Consider the following 17,463-nt stretch of genomic DNA (forward strand, 5'->3'; position numbering starts at 1 on the left):
TGATGACATTGCCTTTTTTTAATTGGTATAATAACACACTTTATCTTCAACATTTATACATTATAAACTTTGGTTCTAATTCTAAATAATTCAACAAATTTAACCCTCTACATTTATTAATCCTATCAATTTAGTCCTTAAACACATCTTCATCATAAATCGAAATTATAAATAAAAAATTTCTAAAAACATTCAAAATCGCACCAATGATGAAATCTAAAAAAAAATTATAGTGAAGGAAGGAAATGTCCATTAAAGAAAATTTGCAACATTTATTTCAATTTCAAAAACAAAATGAAAAATGAAACAAAAGAAAATTTTAACCAAGAGGATCAAAACTCCACTTTTTCATTTCCAACACTTCTTCCAATTTCTATTTTGGCTGTAACTAGGGTATCCATCATTAGTAGCAGTGACTATTTCTCTTGTCGCGGGTGCTTTCCAAAGAGGTAAATGGCTGGCTATGAAATGTGCTCCATTCTCATGGGTAGGGATTGAATCCCTGACCTCAAGGTTAAGGGATGAGGTAAATAGCTGGTCATGAAATATGCTCCATTCCAACACTTCAATTTCAGGTACTTATTTCCCTTTCCAATTCATCTTCTTTTTCTCATATAGAATTGTTTCAAATAAGAAAGCAAATATTTCAAAACAAAAAATTGTGAACGCCATGAACACTCGCAATATTCTTTAGATGGAGAATAAAGGAGTTTAGCTTTATGTTTATGAACTAGCAGGTTCCTTTAGGTTAAAATCCACCTTATTTCATTGTTGGTGTTCTTAGAATTTTGATGATTTGCCAAATTATATGTTTATTAATTTATTTAATTTTGCAAACCCAAGATCAAATATTGTCAGTCTTCATTGTCTCCAATGCAAATCAAAGTCGGTGACCAACTTGTAACATTTTGAAATTGGTTGACTGAAGTGTTGAGTGACCAAAATCATATAATTGTCGTTCAATCTTTGCACCATTATTCCCCAACTTGATAATTCAAATAGTATTAACAACAACTCACAACCACAATCAAAGCAAAGCAAACAAAAATTTCAAAAAAAATAAAAAAAAGGGAAGAAAATCTACTTTATTAGTGAGCCCCAAATAGGACTTACAAATGCAAAGAACCAAAATAAAATCATAAAGAAGAGAATCAAAATATCACCAAAAAAAAAACTCAAATTTACCAAATTTAGTTAGGAGTTAGTAACAGAGTTTCTGTTGAGGAGGCTTAGTCCAAAAGGTAAAGGAGAAAGTCTTGTTAAGAAAAGGAACATATCAAAGTCATTTGCCCATCCGATGAAGATGGACAGACGTTGAAGAGCTTCTTCTTATGGCTTCAAGTTTAAATCAATGGAGTTTTATGCCACTTCAAGGAAAATTAAACCATAAAGTTGAAAAATAAAGGAAAAAAGATCTAGTTTAGTGTGTTTCTTTGCTACAGGAAGAGTTGGACGGTGGCACAATTACTAGTATACAACTGCGAAGGAGTAACTTTGGGTGTATTTCCATAACTAACTTGTCACTTTTTGAAATTAAATAACCAAAGTTTAGATTTACTAATATTTGAGTGACCTTACGTAAGTTTACTTTTTGATAAATAGTAGGTTAACAACCATCAAACATATGTTAGCAATTTAACAACTTAATGACTTTAAAGAATGATTTTCAAATAATTTAGTGACAAATTTGTAATTTTTTAAATTAAGTGATCATAGTGTAAATTTGTTAGTAATTGAGTGATCTTAGATGTAGTTAAAAGAAAGATTATTCTTCACTAGCATTGTTTCAAAGGTTGAAACCTATATTAACTTCCACTATTATTGTTTGAATTGTACTAGATTGATCAGTTGGACTAATTGAATTAAGAACCAATCAGGGTATCGATTCAAAGAGTAGCTTTGAACTGATTAGATTGAAAATTAGTATAAACTAATTGAATCAACTAAAAATTGATTCAACCAACTAAAAACAGATTAAACTAAAAAATTTTAAATTTTTAATAATTTTTCAATCACACCAATGGCGAAACCGTTCCTTTTAATCTCAATTAATTAAATTTGAGTTCAAGTGAAAAGGCTTTCAAATCTCGACGGCGCCACCGGAGAGATCAAAGCCTACAAACCCAGAATCTTTTACTAGAGCCAAAGTTCTTAAACAGTGAGAGCAAAAAGAAAAAAGAGAGGCGTGTGCGGCGGCGATGATGTCCGGAGGCGGTGCTGGCGGAGTGGAGTGGCACGTTAGGCCACCGAATCCAAAAAACCCAATCGTATTTTTCGATTTAACCATAGGTTCTATCCCCGCCGGTCGTATCAAAATGGAGCTCTTCGCTGATATTGCCCCTAAAACCGCCGAAAATTTTCGGTCCTTTCACTTCCCTTCTTTTGTTCTTTTTCCATAACTACTTTTCACTTTTCCAAATTCCTGTTCTGATTTTCAATTTTTCTTCTCGTCGTGCAGGCAGCTATGCACTGGCGAATACAGGTTCACTTTTTTTTTTCCCTTAAAATTTGTTGTTACCTTCATCAAAATAAATAATTCCTACTTACTCATTTTATTAATTGGATTGAATATCAGGAAAGCTGGGTTGCCTGTTGGTTATAAGGGTTGCCAATTTCATAGGGTTATTAAAGATTTTATGATTCAAGCTGGAGATTTCCTCAAGGTTGTTACTTTACTGTATTAGCTTTCTTTTTGCACTTATTATCTTAGCCACTTTGCTCCTCCATGTTAGTTCTAAATACCCAGAATTAGCTTCTTCAGATTTTTGCAGATTATTGATCTCTTTACTCTTTATGTATCTGGGAATAATGATTTTGCGGGACTCCTTTTAAATTATTTCAGAAGTTAAAAGTTTTGGCTTGCTGACTTGAGAGGATGATATGATTGAAGTAGATTGTTGTTGTTTTTTTTCTGTTGTTAAGTTCTTTGTTAAATGTCCATTGTAGCCTGGATGAGGGCGCAAATATCCTTATTAAGGATTGTTTTCACCCAAAAATTGGAGTGTAGTGTTTGCCAAAGTAAAGTAATGGAAGGTCTAGCTTAGACCATTAAAATTTGATTTGTTAAACATAAAAGATGCAGAAGAGCTAAGTTACTGTTTAATTTTTTTTTGTCTTTCCATATTTTTGAGGGTCCTTAGAGGATCATATTCCTGACCCAAGTCTAAATGTATGTCGGGCATGGGTATCTCAAGCAAAAATAAAGAGTTGGAGTAAAATATTGCAGGAGTATTACTTTTTGTTGACAATGATGATGCTATTTAGACGATTTTCTCCCATGTTATGTATTAGTTACAGTGAAATCTTACATTGCAGGGTGATGGTAGTGGATGTACTTCCATTTATGGGCACAAATTTGACGATGAAAATTTCATTGCCAGACACACTGGTCCTGGTTTGCTATCAATGGTATGCTATTTTCTATATGGTATTCCTTTAGCTATATTTTCTTTTCTCAGTTTTCTCTAAACTTTTCAAACGAAGATTCTTCATTTTTTGTAAATACCTTTTTGATAAAGAAAGGTATAGAAAGCATTGACTTCTTTGATTTTGGAAGTGATTGAGAAAACTTAGATGTGGGAGGTTCGTGGGACAGGATTTTGTTGCCATATCTCGATAATCTTTGCAAAGTGCCTTAATTTTTATAGTCCTCTTCCAGTCCCCAATATTCTATATCACACCTCTGTTTCGTTGATAAACTGGTGATCTTTTTTGTACAACTGTGATTCGAACCCAGGCCAATAGCCCAGAACTTGGGGTTCATAACTGGTGTTAGATTCACATTCTCTTAACACTGGAGGGAGAAACAGAAAGAAAACTATGAAGATACTAGAATATTATGGATAAGTTCAATGAAAATTTATTAATTGCTATCTTTTTCTGTTTCCATTGCAGGCAAACAGTGGACCAAACACCAATGGTTGTCAGGTAACTTACTCTATCTCTCTTACGTAAATTTTACTCGGATTTTGGATTCCTGTCTAACTTAGGCATGTTCAGTTTTTTCTAAGTTTTCCATGTATTTAAAGGGTCATATCTCAATTACCATGTCCAGAAATGCATCTTACACTGGTGTTTGACTTGGGTACTTCAAGAAAAATGAGTAATTGGAGTAACATATGCTTACATACACATGCACACACATGCAATTTGATGATGTAAAAGAATGTCAATGTGCTTTCATGCCCGCAGCATTGGTATTGATCAAGCATCTCTATATATTAAAGGGGCACGGGAATTATTTCTCTGGTTTGTCCAATCCCAGTTTTGTGAATTGAGATTGGGTGGAAGCATGGCTATTGCAAATTAAATCAAGCCTTTGAGTGCTTTTAGTTAAGATTTCTAAAGGTTCTCGGTAGAACTTTTATCATCTACCGTTATAAACTTCTAGGTTATATTGATTTCAGTGTTTATTGACTGCAGTTTTTTATCACATGTGCAAAATGCGAGTGGCTCGATAATAAGCATGTTGTATTTGGGGTACGTTCTCAAACCTATTAGTGCCGAATGTATCAAGATTTCCTACCTTCTGTAAAGTTGAAGAATATTGTTACTTCTTCGAACTAATGAATAATTCGTCTGTGGTCATGTAGAGGGTGCTCGGAGATAGTCTTCTTGTTGTTCGGAAGATTGAGAATGTGGCTACAGGTCCGAACAATAGGCCAAAACTACCATGCATTATAGCTGAGTGCGGGGAAATGTAAACGTGATATCAATAACTCATATGCTGAAGACTAACCACAAATGTTTTAAAAACCATTTTAGAGTTAATTGCCTCTAGGTCTGTTGACTTTTTATTCTGGGGTTCTTTTCCCCCTTTGGCTCGAAATATTTTATTACCAATATATTGCTGGCATTGGAGGTTTGATGAATGTTCGTCTAATAATGTTAAATGCTTGATTTGAATGAGATTTTAAGTAGGCAGTGGACATGATTGGATTAGTAATTTATGCCATTGAGTCATTGTATACTATTCTGGTCAGGCAACGCTAGTAGATTTTTTTACTGTTGTTTTATCATGAAGAAAACACAGGTTAAACTTTTAAAAAAGCCCTTGAACTAGTTTACTTTTATTAAGTAAAACCTACCTTTTTTCTTCCTTTTTTTTTGTACTTAATATAGGGGGCTTATTTAGATACCAATCAAAGATTAAAAACCTATTTGGGTAGATATTAAAGTTTAAGGGTTTATTTGAGTTTGGTTTAATGACAAATTTGGCGACAAATGTTTGCAAGTTTGTCAAAAATGCCTTAATTGTATTTTTGAGCTTTTTTTTTCCATAAATTTTTGTTTTTTTTAATATGTTTTTTCTAATAGATTTAATGGAAGTACTATTAAAAAAATTAACAAGGATGATGTAGACTTTTATTTGTGAAATATTTTTAATGAGATATAATTTATTATTTAAATAACTCAATAAGATAATTACATGTGAAAAATAATAAAATAAATAATACATTAAATTAAAAAGATAACTTTTAATTTAAAGAAAATAAACGTAATTATCCATAAAAAAATTAACTCAGTAGAAAAATTTTTCAGTACATAAATATACGAAAGATTGAAACTTTTTGAAAGGAAAGAAAAATTGAAACCTTCAATTTATTTGTTAAATATGTTAGAAAAAACAAATTGAAAAAAAAAATTGATAGCAAGGGTTTATCTAAATAACTTAGTAAAGTAGGATCTTCTTAATATATTAGCATAAGCTGAATGATTAACTCCACTGTCAAGAGAGTTAAAATTTTATCTAAAACTTGGTATTATTTTATATAGGTCCAATTATAATCACAAATATAAAAAACTAAAATTATAGATTTGTAATTTTTATTATGCTATAATTTTGATTTTTTTTATGAATTTTATAAAATCGAATTTAATTCATCAAATAAAGCTCTTTTTATGTACGATTTGTAAGTTGCAACTTGATTTTTCATGTTATACTTTAGATGAATATTCTGTCTTAATTAAGACATGTTATTATGATCATAGTTGTGCCACTTTATCATGTTCATAGTTTTTTGTCCAAGACATTCATATATAGTTGAAAGAAAATCACTTTTACCCTTTTAATTATAAATAACTTTTTTTTACTCTTAAACACTTGTCAGCATACAAATAACATAATAATAAAATAATAAGATAACTATCACATATAAAGATGTAAATTATTTGGACTAACTAATATCATTATTATAGACTCAATTTTTGGCCCGAGCCCATACACATACAAAAAACCAATAAATAAAACTCACATAAAAATCCAAAAAAGTCTAAAAATTACAAAAAAATCCAAAAATTACAAAAACATCAAATCCAATTATAAGCTCAAAAATGAACCTAACCCTAGAGCCCAAACAGCCCCAAAAGGAAACAGTTGCTGCTTCCCTCCACCACGTGCGTCGGCACACCGAGCACGACCCCCTGGTTCGCGCGTCCACGCCCATGAACGCCCTCTTCACGTCTCCACGTACCTGTAAAATGGGGAATAGCAGGGAACTGTTTGTATTTGGCTATAAAGCCTTCGATTTTTTATTGTAAAGGGATGGTTTTTTTCCTCCCTCAGAGAAAGAGAGTACAGATTGAATACAATATATACAAAAAATCAGCAGAGAGCAGCAAAAATAGTACATTTCAAAGGTAATATTTACTACAATTTATTCTATTTTACCTTTTTTTTTCCTTTCCCATTCAGATCCACAACACAAATTAAAGGTAGGAGAGAAAGAGAGGAAGTTCACCGGAGTCACACCGAGCACGCACCGTCGGCGGGCCTTCGCTGGCTGCGAATGGAAGGCCTGGGTACTGGCCTTTCGGCTGAAGAGCGAAGGGAGAGCGTGGGAGATGGGGAGCCATAAGGCATTTAGGATTTTTCTTAAAACAAAAGTCAGAATGTTTGTTTTTTTTTCAAAGCAAAAATTGTAAAAACATGTTTTAATTAAGTAAAATAGCATTGGGAAGGGAAAAAGTCAGTAGATGACTTGGTCCACGTGCATTTGCTTTTTAAATGGGGGATTTTCACTTTTAATCCCCCTCCTTCGAGTCTACTTCTAAATTGGCTCAATTCACATTTTATTGTCTTTTAAAATTTTCCCTGAAGTTTGCATACTGTTTTAATTTGGCCCGTGCCTGGGTGAAGTGTTTTGGGGCATGGTTTATTTGCTTTTTCAGTCCTTGCGAATTTACGCGTGCTACATTTGGATCCTGATTTTGGTTTCAACCGCTTATTTTGTTTATTAATTGTCCCTTTTATTTTATTTTATTATTATTATTATATGTATAATTCATTATTTCTTTAATTTATTTAGCATTCAACTTTTAAAAAATTTATTTAAACATACGTTTTGGATTACTTTAATATGATTATTATTATTATTATTATTTTTATTTATTTATTTGTTTCAATTGCAAAGTATAATTTTAAAATTCTATTTTATGTAGTATTATTCTAAATTCTTGTATAATATTTAATTAAAATAGTTTTATATATTATTATTGTACATATATAATTATGATGAAATTAGTTTTATTTCATATACATAGTTTATTTTATTTTATTTTTATAGTTACTTTTAAATCTATTTAATATATATATATTTTCTTTTCAAATCTGTTATGTAAATATTCTCTTTTAAAATTTTTTTATATATATATTTTTAAATTTATTTATGTATAGTTCGATTCTCTTTAAAGGATCATTGTATATTTTATTAATTTAAAATATTTTAGCATCTTGGTATATATCATTTGCTCTTTTTTATGTTTTTTTCCATTTTCATATATACATGTTTAGTTAAATTAACTTGTCTATGTTTTTTTTTTTCCTTACGTAATATGCATATATGTTATTTCAAATTTCTGCTTGGGTTATTTCTTTGTATATATTTAATAGTCTTTAAATTGTCTATATCATTGATTCCTAGTTCTTGTGTTGTCTTGCATATCATGTTATCTTTAAATTCGTTTTTTGTAACTATCAATTGTAAAAAACTTCTAAAACAAAGGCAATGTTTGGCGTTTTAGAAATTTGGAAAATCGTGTCCTAACGTGTTGGGCTTCAATTTTCCGCTTGCCCAAAATAGTCAAATATTCTTTTAAAATTTCATTTATGTTTTTCTAAATTTTAAAATAAAGGCAATGTTCTATGTTTGGAAATTCGAAAAATTGTGTCCTAACGTGCTGGGTTTCGTTTTTTCATTGGACCAAATAATGGAATACCATTTTCGTGGCGTTTTGGAAATCATAAAGCGATCTCAGCTTTTGGGAGGCTTAAAATATCATGTCCTAACGTGCTGAATGTGGTATTTTATTTCTTTGAAACGAGTGAATTTTGAAATCCCATTCGAGTGATCACACATTTTTAAAGGAATCGTATTTTGGCAATTTTTCTTTAAGTTTTCAATGATAGGACATTAAATAATCAATTGGTACCAATTTTGGGCGCTACGAGAGTGCTAACCCTTCCTTGTGCGTAACCGACTCCCGAACACTTTTTCTCAATTTCTGTAGACCTAAAATTATTATTTTAATAAATCAAATGTTTTATTAAAATGATCAACCTCAAGGTGATCCGATCACACGTAAACTAAAAAAGATTAGTGGCGACTCCATAATTCGTTTTTTAAAAAATCGATCCCCGTTTTTTCAAAACTCTTTAAAAATGGTTTCGATAGCTTGGCGACTTCGCTGGGGACTATTTGAGAGTCAAGCTGTAAAATTGATTATTTTCTGTCCTTTTGTCGAAAATTTAAAATTTAGATTTTAACATACGATCCTTTTATTGCATTTCATGGGTTTTATGGTTTTTGGTCATTTTATTCGTGTCTTCCATTTTGAGTTTTTTTATATTCATTCACATCATCTTGCATGACCGTTGTGGTCGCACCTTTTTAAGTGAGAGTGAGAAACTACGCCTTCGTGAGGTTTTCACCTCCGCATGGGCTAGTGGACTGCTTCCGGGATACATCCGTACCTATGTCTTCGTGAGGTTTTCACCTCCGCATGGCCATAGGGAAATGTATTTCCCTGAACTGAACTCGATCTGCATGAGCCTATAATGGGTGAAGGTTGAGGAATCTGCTGGTTCAGGTACCATTTCCTTAGAACCGAGCCACATATAGTGAACTCTAGGAGCCCGCCCTAGGTAGAGCTATGTTGAACTCTAGTGATTACCCAGTTAGGTGTTTAATTATTTTCTATTTGCTTGAATTTTTATTTCTTCGATACTAACTTGTTGTGTTTTGTTGCGATTATGTTTTGCATGTCATTTCATATTAAAGAAGTGTTGATTTCTGTTCGGTTGCTAAATTAGAAAGCTTGTTATGGAGAGCTAATTCATTGATAAAGTAGAAGATAATGCGGCTGTCCGTATGTGGTTAGAGAATATGCAACTTGAGAAAGGGGATAGCCTAGCTGAGGGGTATACATCAGGGTTGCTGGGCTTCACTCGCATCAACGTGACCCAAAACGAGTTCCAAGAATTGAGGGATATATGGGCTCGTTGGGATGATGAGACCAAGCAGCTATTCTATCAAAGTTATGGTGACTTACCCTACCTGCTCGATATCAAGGTAGACAAGTACTTGTTTTGGGCTATGGCTCAATTTTGGAACCCGGCGTATAGTTGTTTCACCTTCGGGAAGGTGGATTTGGTGCCTACTGTGGAGGAGTATACGACTTTGCTTCGTTGTCCAAAGGTTTAAGTCGACAAAGTTTATTGCAAGGCTGCTAGTGCCCCAGCTTTTGTAAAGAAGTTAATGAGTATCACTGGGATGAGTGAACAATGGGTTACAACTCGAATTCAGCAAGAGGGTGATGGTAGGTGCATTCCTTGGGTAAGTTTGAGGGACCTGATCGTAGCACATCCGGATACAAAGAGGAAAGTTGACGTCTTCGCCCTAAGTATCTATGGTTTAGTGATTTTCCCCAATGCTTTAAGGCATATAGATGAAGCAGTTGCTGAATTCTTTGATCGACTTGATAAAGGGGTCACACCGGTGCCGACAATTCTTGCTGAGACATTCAGATCCTTGAGTACATGTCGGAGGGCAAGTGAAGGTAGATTTATAGGGTGTGCGCAGTTATTGTTGGCTTGGTTCCACAGCCATTTCTGGAAGGTAGATAAGGTTTCCTATCGGGTTTTTTCTGAGAGTTACTCCCTGTTAAAGGAGATAGCAGCAATGTCTAGGAGAGATGACATATCAGAAGAAAATTGGATCGCGCTCCTCCGAAATCTTCAGGAAGAGGATGTTGAGTGGAGAGCTCTTTGGTTTGTTCCTGATGAGATTTTCTATCGGTGTGGGAGTTTTGATTGGGTACCTCTACTTGAATTTGGGGAGCTGTTGGATATGCCCATTTGCTCGTTTTAAGACAATACAGGTCAAGGCAGTTTATACCGATGACGCATGGATTAGCCCAGAGTGAGTTCGCGTATAAAGAGAAGAATTATAATAAGAAGGTTCAAGAGATTTCTAATGCTTGGAAACAGACGCGACAGATGAAAAGATTGGCTGTTGGATCAATGATGACTCTTGAATACAATGGGTGGTTGAGTAAAAGAGTTAATGATAATATCCCCAAGCCGAGTTTGGAGGATGTTCGTACGATGGAAGAATATTTGCAAGTAATCCTCTCCTAGCTTGAAATCGTAAAACGGGACTTCGAAGAGAGAAATACAGAGTTAGGGAAAAAGATAGAACAATTAGAGGAGGAAAATATACATTTGAGATTGGATGCCGACGTTCAGAAATTTAAGGCCGAGAAGTTGAAAAAAGGAAAAAGGAAGGTTGAGGAAGACCTGGACAGTCTGAAAACTAATTACAAGAAGCTACGTATGTCGATGAGAACTGCTGGGTTGGGGAAGATGTCAGAGCAGTGGCGACAGAAAATTCAAGCAGAAAAGGCTAGAGCTGATCAGTGGGAGAAGAGGTTTCATGATGCTCGAGCACGTGAAAGTGCCTTAAAGAAAAGCTTGGTTGAAGGCCAATGTGAGAAAGAGATGTTGGTAGCTCGGGTAGTGGAGCTAGAAAAGGCCTTGCATCAACACCGTGGTCGTAAATCTGATATTGAATTAAGAGCCAGCCTGAGTAGAATTGAAGATTTGAAAGGGAAGGTAGAAGAGCTCGAGACTGCACTACAAAACTGTAAGCTTCGAATTGAGTTACTTGAGTCAAACAATGAGCAATGGAAGGAACAATTCTGTCAATCGCAAGACCAGGTCAGGGATAGAGATCACATCATGGGTGAAGTTGCAGCTCAGATTCGAGAAATGGCTGATTATTTACAGACCTTAGCGGTTCAGGCTGATGTCCTAAGTGTGAATTATGAGTTAGAGTCGGACTGGGGTCGTGAGTTAGCTTGCCTTCTTAAGAAAGTTAAAACTTTGAGCATTAGGGCTAAGTTGTATATGTGATCTATTTTATGTAAAGGATTTTTCTTTTTAATAAAGATATTTAAATGGAATTAAATCAGAATCGACGTCTCTTTAGTTTTGCATTCATTTCATGCATTTGCATTTCATCGCATCATGTGCATTAAATTCCACAAAAAATCCTGATTAAAAATTATATTATAGTTACCCTGGAACATCAATACTACACATGGAAAAAGACTAAAGCTATGGATCAATGGTTGGAAAAGTTAAAGCAAATGTAGAAAGAAATGCAAGAACAAATGCAAGTGCAAATGTAAGAGCAATTAGCTAAGATCCAGAAAGATATGAAAGATCAAATGCTGGAATCTCAGAGGAGTATGATGAGCGAATTGACTCAGCTACTAGTTGCCAAGCCACAAAAAGGGGAAGAGTCCCATGGTCAATGCTGAAGATGATAGCAGGATTCTTACTTACCCTCCGGGTTTCACCCCAACAAACACCCCAGTGCATCCGCAAAAGGTGTCTGTCAGTATCAAACCCTAATATCAAACTGGTACTTCGGCACTAGTTAATTTTCCAACGGGCTCGTGTTCTAACCCCGAAGAAAATCGTGTAAATCCTACAGTCCCTGACTTCGATGAGGTCGCGGAAGTAGGAAAGGCAGGAGCAGAATTTCCAAAGCGGCTAGAAGACCATACAAGTGGTTGGAGGAAAAATTCAAGGCGTTGGAAAGCACTGATTATCATTATGGAATGGATGCCAAGGAGTTGAGCTTGGTCCCAGATCTGGTACTCTCTCTGAATTTCAAAATGCCAGAGTTTGAGAAATACAACGAAACTAGTTGCCCTGAGGCTCATATCACTATGTTTTGTCGGAGAATAACTGGTCATGTCAACAATGATCAGTTATTGATCCACTGTTTCCAGGACAGTTTGGTTGGGGCTGCGGCTAAGTGGTACAATTAATTAAGTCATACCCAAGTCAAATCATGGAAAGACTTAGCGCAGACTTCATGAAACAATATGGCCATGTGACTGACATAACGCCTGATAGGATCACATTGCAAAACATGGAAAAAAAGTCGAATGAAAGTTTCACGCAATACGCTCAGAGATAGAGGGAGATTGCTACACAAGTCCAACTCCCATTGTTGGAAAAGGAAATAACCATGCTTTTCATTAATACCTTGAAGGTACCTTTTATTAATCACATGTTAGGAAGCGCAACTAAGAGTTTTGTGGATATAGTTATGTCTGGTGAAATGACTGAGAATGCAATAAGGTGCAGAAAGATAGAGGCAGGGGAAAATACCAGGAGGTCAGCCCCGAAAAAGAAAGAAAATGAAGTCAGCAATATGAATATGGGTTATACGAAACCAATCATGGTAAATCAACCGAAAGTAGTAGCTACGGGCTAACAAGCTTCACCAAGACAGGAGCCCAATACAAAGCAGAACACAGAGAAGCCCCAGTTTACTCCCATTCCAGTAATGTATCGGGAGTTGTACAAAAGTTTGTTTGATGCACACGTCGTATCTCCTTTTTATTTAAAACTACTACAACCTTCATACCCCAAGTGGTATGATGCAAGTGCTCAATTTGAATATCATGCTTGAATCGCGAGACACTCGATAGAGAACTGCACCTCTTTTAAAAGGGTAGTCGAAAGGCTCATCAACATAGGTATTGTGAAATTCGATGATACACTTGGTGTAGGATATTAGTTACCTAATCATACTGATAAAGGGGTAAACGCAATAGTCAAGAATATGGGTAGGAGAATTAAGTTGGATGTGGCAGAAGTGAGAACCTCGATGAGGGAGGTTTTGAAGAAGATGGTAGAGAAATGTCTAGTCATGCAAGACTTTGGGAGCAAATCCCGAGAAGTAAGGAACTATTGTGAGTTCCATGGAAAGGAGGACCATGAGATAGAAAAATGTAATGAATTTAGGGCCTTGGTACAGGCTCTAATGGACAACAAAGAATTGGAATTCTTTGAGTTTACTGAGAAAGAAGATGTATGCTCCTCGAATGAGGGGTTGATAGAGAAGGTTTCTGAGGTCAATCACCCAGTGGTGATCATTTCGCGACCGAAATTTAATGAAGTTTAAGCAAAAATTACATCGAGAGTTGTAATCCAGAGACCCGCGGCTTTTCCGTATAAGGACAACAAAATGGTGCCTTGGAATTACAACTGTAATGTGACATATCCAGGGGAGGAGAGTCTGGTCATCACGCCAAGTACAAAGGTCCAACCTAGAAAAGGGAAGTCCGTGATGATTGAACAAGGGAAAGAGAGGACAAAACCATTGGTTAATGAACCAGTAACGGAAGATGAAGCTAAGAAATTTCTGAAGTTCCTAAAACACAGTGAGTATAGTGTTGTGGAACAATTGCACAAGCAGTCGGCGCGCACATCGATACTAGATCTGCTCCAAAACTCGGAGGTTCACTGAAATCATTGATGAATGTGTTGAACGGGACCTATGTCGTTGAAGATATTTCAGTGAGCAAGCTAGATCGCCTTGTCAGTAACATAAGTGCCGATAACTTCATCTCCTTCAGTGATGATGAAATACCACCAGGAGGCATGGGATCCACCAATACTTTGTACATCACCACTCACTGTAAAGGATATATACTGCTGGGGGTATTAATTGATAATGGGTCAGCGCTGAATGTTTTGCCCTTGTCCACATTAAATAGGTTACCAATAGATAGCTCTCATATGAAGACATGCCAGAACATAATAAGGGCATTTGATGGCACTGAGAGGAAAGTGATGGGAAGAATTGAGGTACCTCTGCAGATCGGACCAAATAGATACGAGGTAGATTTCCTTGTGATGGATATTACTCCTTCCTATAATTGCTTGTTAGGGAGGCCTTGGATTCACTCGGCAAGGGCAGTACCGTCATCTTTGCACTAAAAGTTAAAGCTGGTGATGGAGGGTCGCTTGATAACGATAAATGCTGAGGAGGACATTATTGCATCTGTTACTAGTAGTGCACCATATATAGAAAATGATGATGAAGCAATTGAGTGTTCCTTTCGGTCATTGGAGTTTGTAAATGCAACTTTCATCATTGAAGGGGACAAGGTCCCAATGCCAAAATATCTGAGGCTACGAGGATGAGCTTGCAATTAACAGTGGGAAAGGGAGCTTTGCCTGGAAGAGAACTTGGAAAGTATCTTCATGGACGAGTTGAGGTGCCGATTTTGGCTGATAAACAAGATCGCTTTGGCTTAGGGTATAGGCCAGATGTAAATCAGAAAAGAAAGGAGATGGAAAGGAGGCAGAAAAGACGAAGAGCGCGACTGAATGAGGCAGAAATCGAGTGGGAATCAATGACTTTTCCCCATATATCCTATACATTTGTGTCGGGTGGAGTTATTTATCTTGAATTGAAGATGACAAGAGCGGGAACAGCTAAAGACGGAATCGAAAATTTGAATATCAATGTCATATCTGAAGAGGAAGTGATGAAATATGATTTAGCAAGCATTCGCCCTTATGAGCCTAGAAGTGTTATGAACAACTGGACTGCGGAAGAAAATCCTGTAATTTTTAGTGCTAATACAGAGTAATGTTCAAAACACACTTGTTGTTTTAAAAGCTTAGAAGCAATAAGAATCTTTTGTGAAATAGGCTCATGTTCAAAACGTTTATTTCAATATAAATACACTTTTATGTCTTATTCTGAGCAAATATTCTTTTATCTTGAGCAAATTTTCTTTTCTTGCATTTCATTTATAATCATACCATACAAATAACGCTATATTCAGGTTCATTTGTTTGTTGGATATTCTTTCGTGGCTACAATAGGTCTTTAGATATCAATGGCATGAGTGACGCTGTTACAAATCCAAAATTTCTTTTTAAGCGAGACGTGTGTCTGAAGTGATTTCAGGATTTTGAAGATGATGAAGACTGTAACTTACCTTTAGATTTGTTAAGGATGGTAGAACAGGAGGAGAAACAGATTCTACCCCATAAAGAGACAATCGAAAGTGTGACCTGGGAAGAGGTGAAAGAGGTGAACATTGGAACTTGCATAACTGAGGAAACAATACGGGACCTTATTGATTTACTGCAAGAGTTCAAAGATATCTTCGCGTGGTCATATCAGGACATGCCCGGGTTAAGCGCTAATATTGCGGTGCATCGCATCCCTATAAAAGAAGAGTGCAAGCCTGTTCAACAAAAGCTTCGAAGGATGAGACCTGATGTTGCAGTAAAAATAAGAGAAGAGGTTAGGAAGCAATTTAATGTCGGGTTCTTGCAAGTTGTTAATTATTCAAAATGGGTAGCTAACGTCATCCCTGTCCCAAAAAAAGATGGAAGGATGAGGATGTGTGTAGATTACAGGGACTTAAACAAGGCCAGCCCAAAGGACAACTTCCCCTTGCCTCACGTCGACACTTTGGTGGACAACACGGCAGGTTACTCACTGTTCTCTTTCATGGATGGTTTCTCTAGGTACAATCAGATAAAGATACATCCTGAAGACATGGAAAAGGCCACATTCATAACCTTATAGGGGACTTTTTGCTATAGGGTGATGCCATTCGGGTTAAAGAATGTGGGGGCAACGTATCAAAGAGCCATGGTAACCTTGTTTCATGACATGATGCATAAGAAAATTGAGCTCTACGTCGATGATATGATCGCAAAATCCCAGACAGAAAAGGAGCATATATAGGTTTTGAGGAAATTGTTCCTGAGATTAAAAAAGTTTTAGCTAAAGCTCAATCCAACAAAATGTACTTTTGGAGTTAGGTCAGGGAAGCTGCTTGGTTTCATAGTCAGCGAAAAGGGAATTGAGGTCGACCCTGACAAAGTCAAGGCTATACAAAAATTGCCTCCGTCGCGCACTCAGAAGGAGGTTCGAGGTTTCCTAGGAAGATTAAATTATATCGCCCGATTTATTTCACAGCTGACTGAGAAATGTGACCCCATATTTTGCCTTCTCAGGAAACACAACCCGTGCGTGTGGGATGATGAGTGCCAGAAAACCTTTGACAAGGTTAAATAGTATTTGTCTAATCCCTCGGTACTAATGCCACCTAGCCCTAGTAAGCCGTTGATATTTTATTTGACAGCATTTGAAAATTTAATGGGATGTGTGCTTGGTCAAAATGATGAGACGAGAAAGAAAAAAATGTGATATATTACCTCAATAAGAAATTCACTGAGTGTGAAATGAGATACTAGTCAATTGAGAAATTATGTTGTGCCTTGGTTTGGACCACTCGGAGATTGAGGCAGTACATGTTATACCACACGACTTGGTTAATCTCAAAATTGGACCCTTTAAAGTACATGATGGAGTCAGCTGCTTTGAGTGAAAGGATGGCCCGATGGCAAATTCTTCTTTCCGAATTTGACATAGTTTATGTGAGTCAAAAGGCTGTGAAAGGGAGTGCAATAGCAGATTTTCTAGCCAGCAGAGCTTTGGAAGATTATGAGCCTTTGAACTTTGATTTCCCAAATGAAGATCTAATGTATGTGGCAACTACCGAAGAGGACACCTCAGAAGATTATCCGTGGAAACTAAATTTTGACGGAGCATCAAATGTCGTTGGTAATAGAATTGGGGCAGTCTTGATATCCCCAATTGGAGATCATTATCCGTTCACTTGCAAATTGGATTTTGATTGCACAAATAATATGGCAGAGTACGAAGCATGTATCATAGGAATCCGTGCAACCATCGAACGTAAAATTAGGGTGTTAAAAGTGTATGGGGATTCTGCACTGGTGATCTATCAGCTCAAAGGTGAGTGTGAGACAAGAGACCCAAAGTTGATCAACTATCGAGAGCTAGTTCGGGATCTAATTAAGGTGTTTGATGATATCACTTTCTTTTATCTCCCGCGAGACGAAAACCAGATGGTAGATGCCTTGGCTACGTTAGCTTCTATGATCAGAGTAAATGGATGAGAGAATATGAAGTAGATCCATATGAGTATTTATGAGGCTACAGCTCATTGTTGCAATATAGACGACGAAGAGGAAATAGATGATTATCCTTGGTATCATGATATTTTACGATATGTGAAAAATCGTGAATACCCTGACCAGGCAACAGA

At 36.0% G+C, this 17,463-nt stretch overlaps 1 protein-coding gene and 1 long non-coding RNA gene across 2 annotated transcripts; one reads left to right on the forward strand and one right to left on the reverse strand.

Annotated features, from left to right (window-relative positions):
- The first annotated feature begins 1,962 nt into the window (after positions 1 to 1,962).
- LOC107897020 (peptidyl-prolyl cis-trans isomerase CYP22) lies at positions 1,963 to 4,908 on the forward strand. The gene is made up of 7 exons (XM_016822351.2): positions 1,963 to 2,362; positions 2,459 to 2,482; positions 2,576 to 2,663; positions 3,316 to 3,408; positions 3,895 to 3,927; positions 4,423 to 4,479; positions 4,593 to 4,908. The coding sequence occupies exons 1-7, from the start codon at positions 2,199 to 2,201 to the stop codon at positions 4,701 to 4,703; spliced, it is 570 nt and encodes a 189-aa protein (XP_016677840.1). The 5' UTR covers positions 1,963 to 2,198; the 3' UTR covers positions 4,704 to 4,908.
- A 1,351-nt stretch (positions 4,909 to 6,259) lies between these two features.
- On the reverse strand, positions 6,260 to 7,060 carry LOC107897021 (uncharacterized). The gene is made up of 2 exons (XR_001684004.2): positions 6,671 to 7,060; positions 6,260 to 6,473 (listed from the first exon to the last, which is right to left on the reverse strand). It is a non-coding gene; the product is annotated as an uncharacterized lncRNA (long non-coding RNA).
- Between the last annotated feature and the right edge of the window lie 10,403 nt (positions 7,061 to 17,463).

Source organism: Gossypium hirsutum, chromosome A05, assembly GCF_007990345.1.
Source record: "Gossypium hirsutum isolate 1008001.06 chromosome A05, Gossypium_hirsutum_v2.1, whole genome shotgun sequence".
NCBI classification, from domain to species: Eukaryota; Viridiplantae; Streptophyta; class Magnoliopsida; order Malvales; family Malvaceae; genus Gossypium; species Gossypium hirsutum.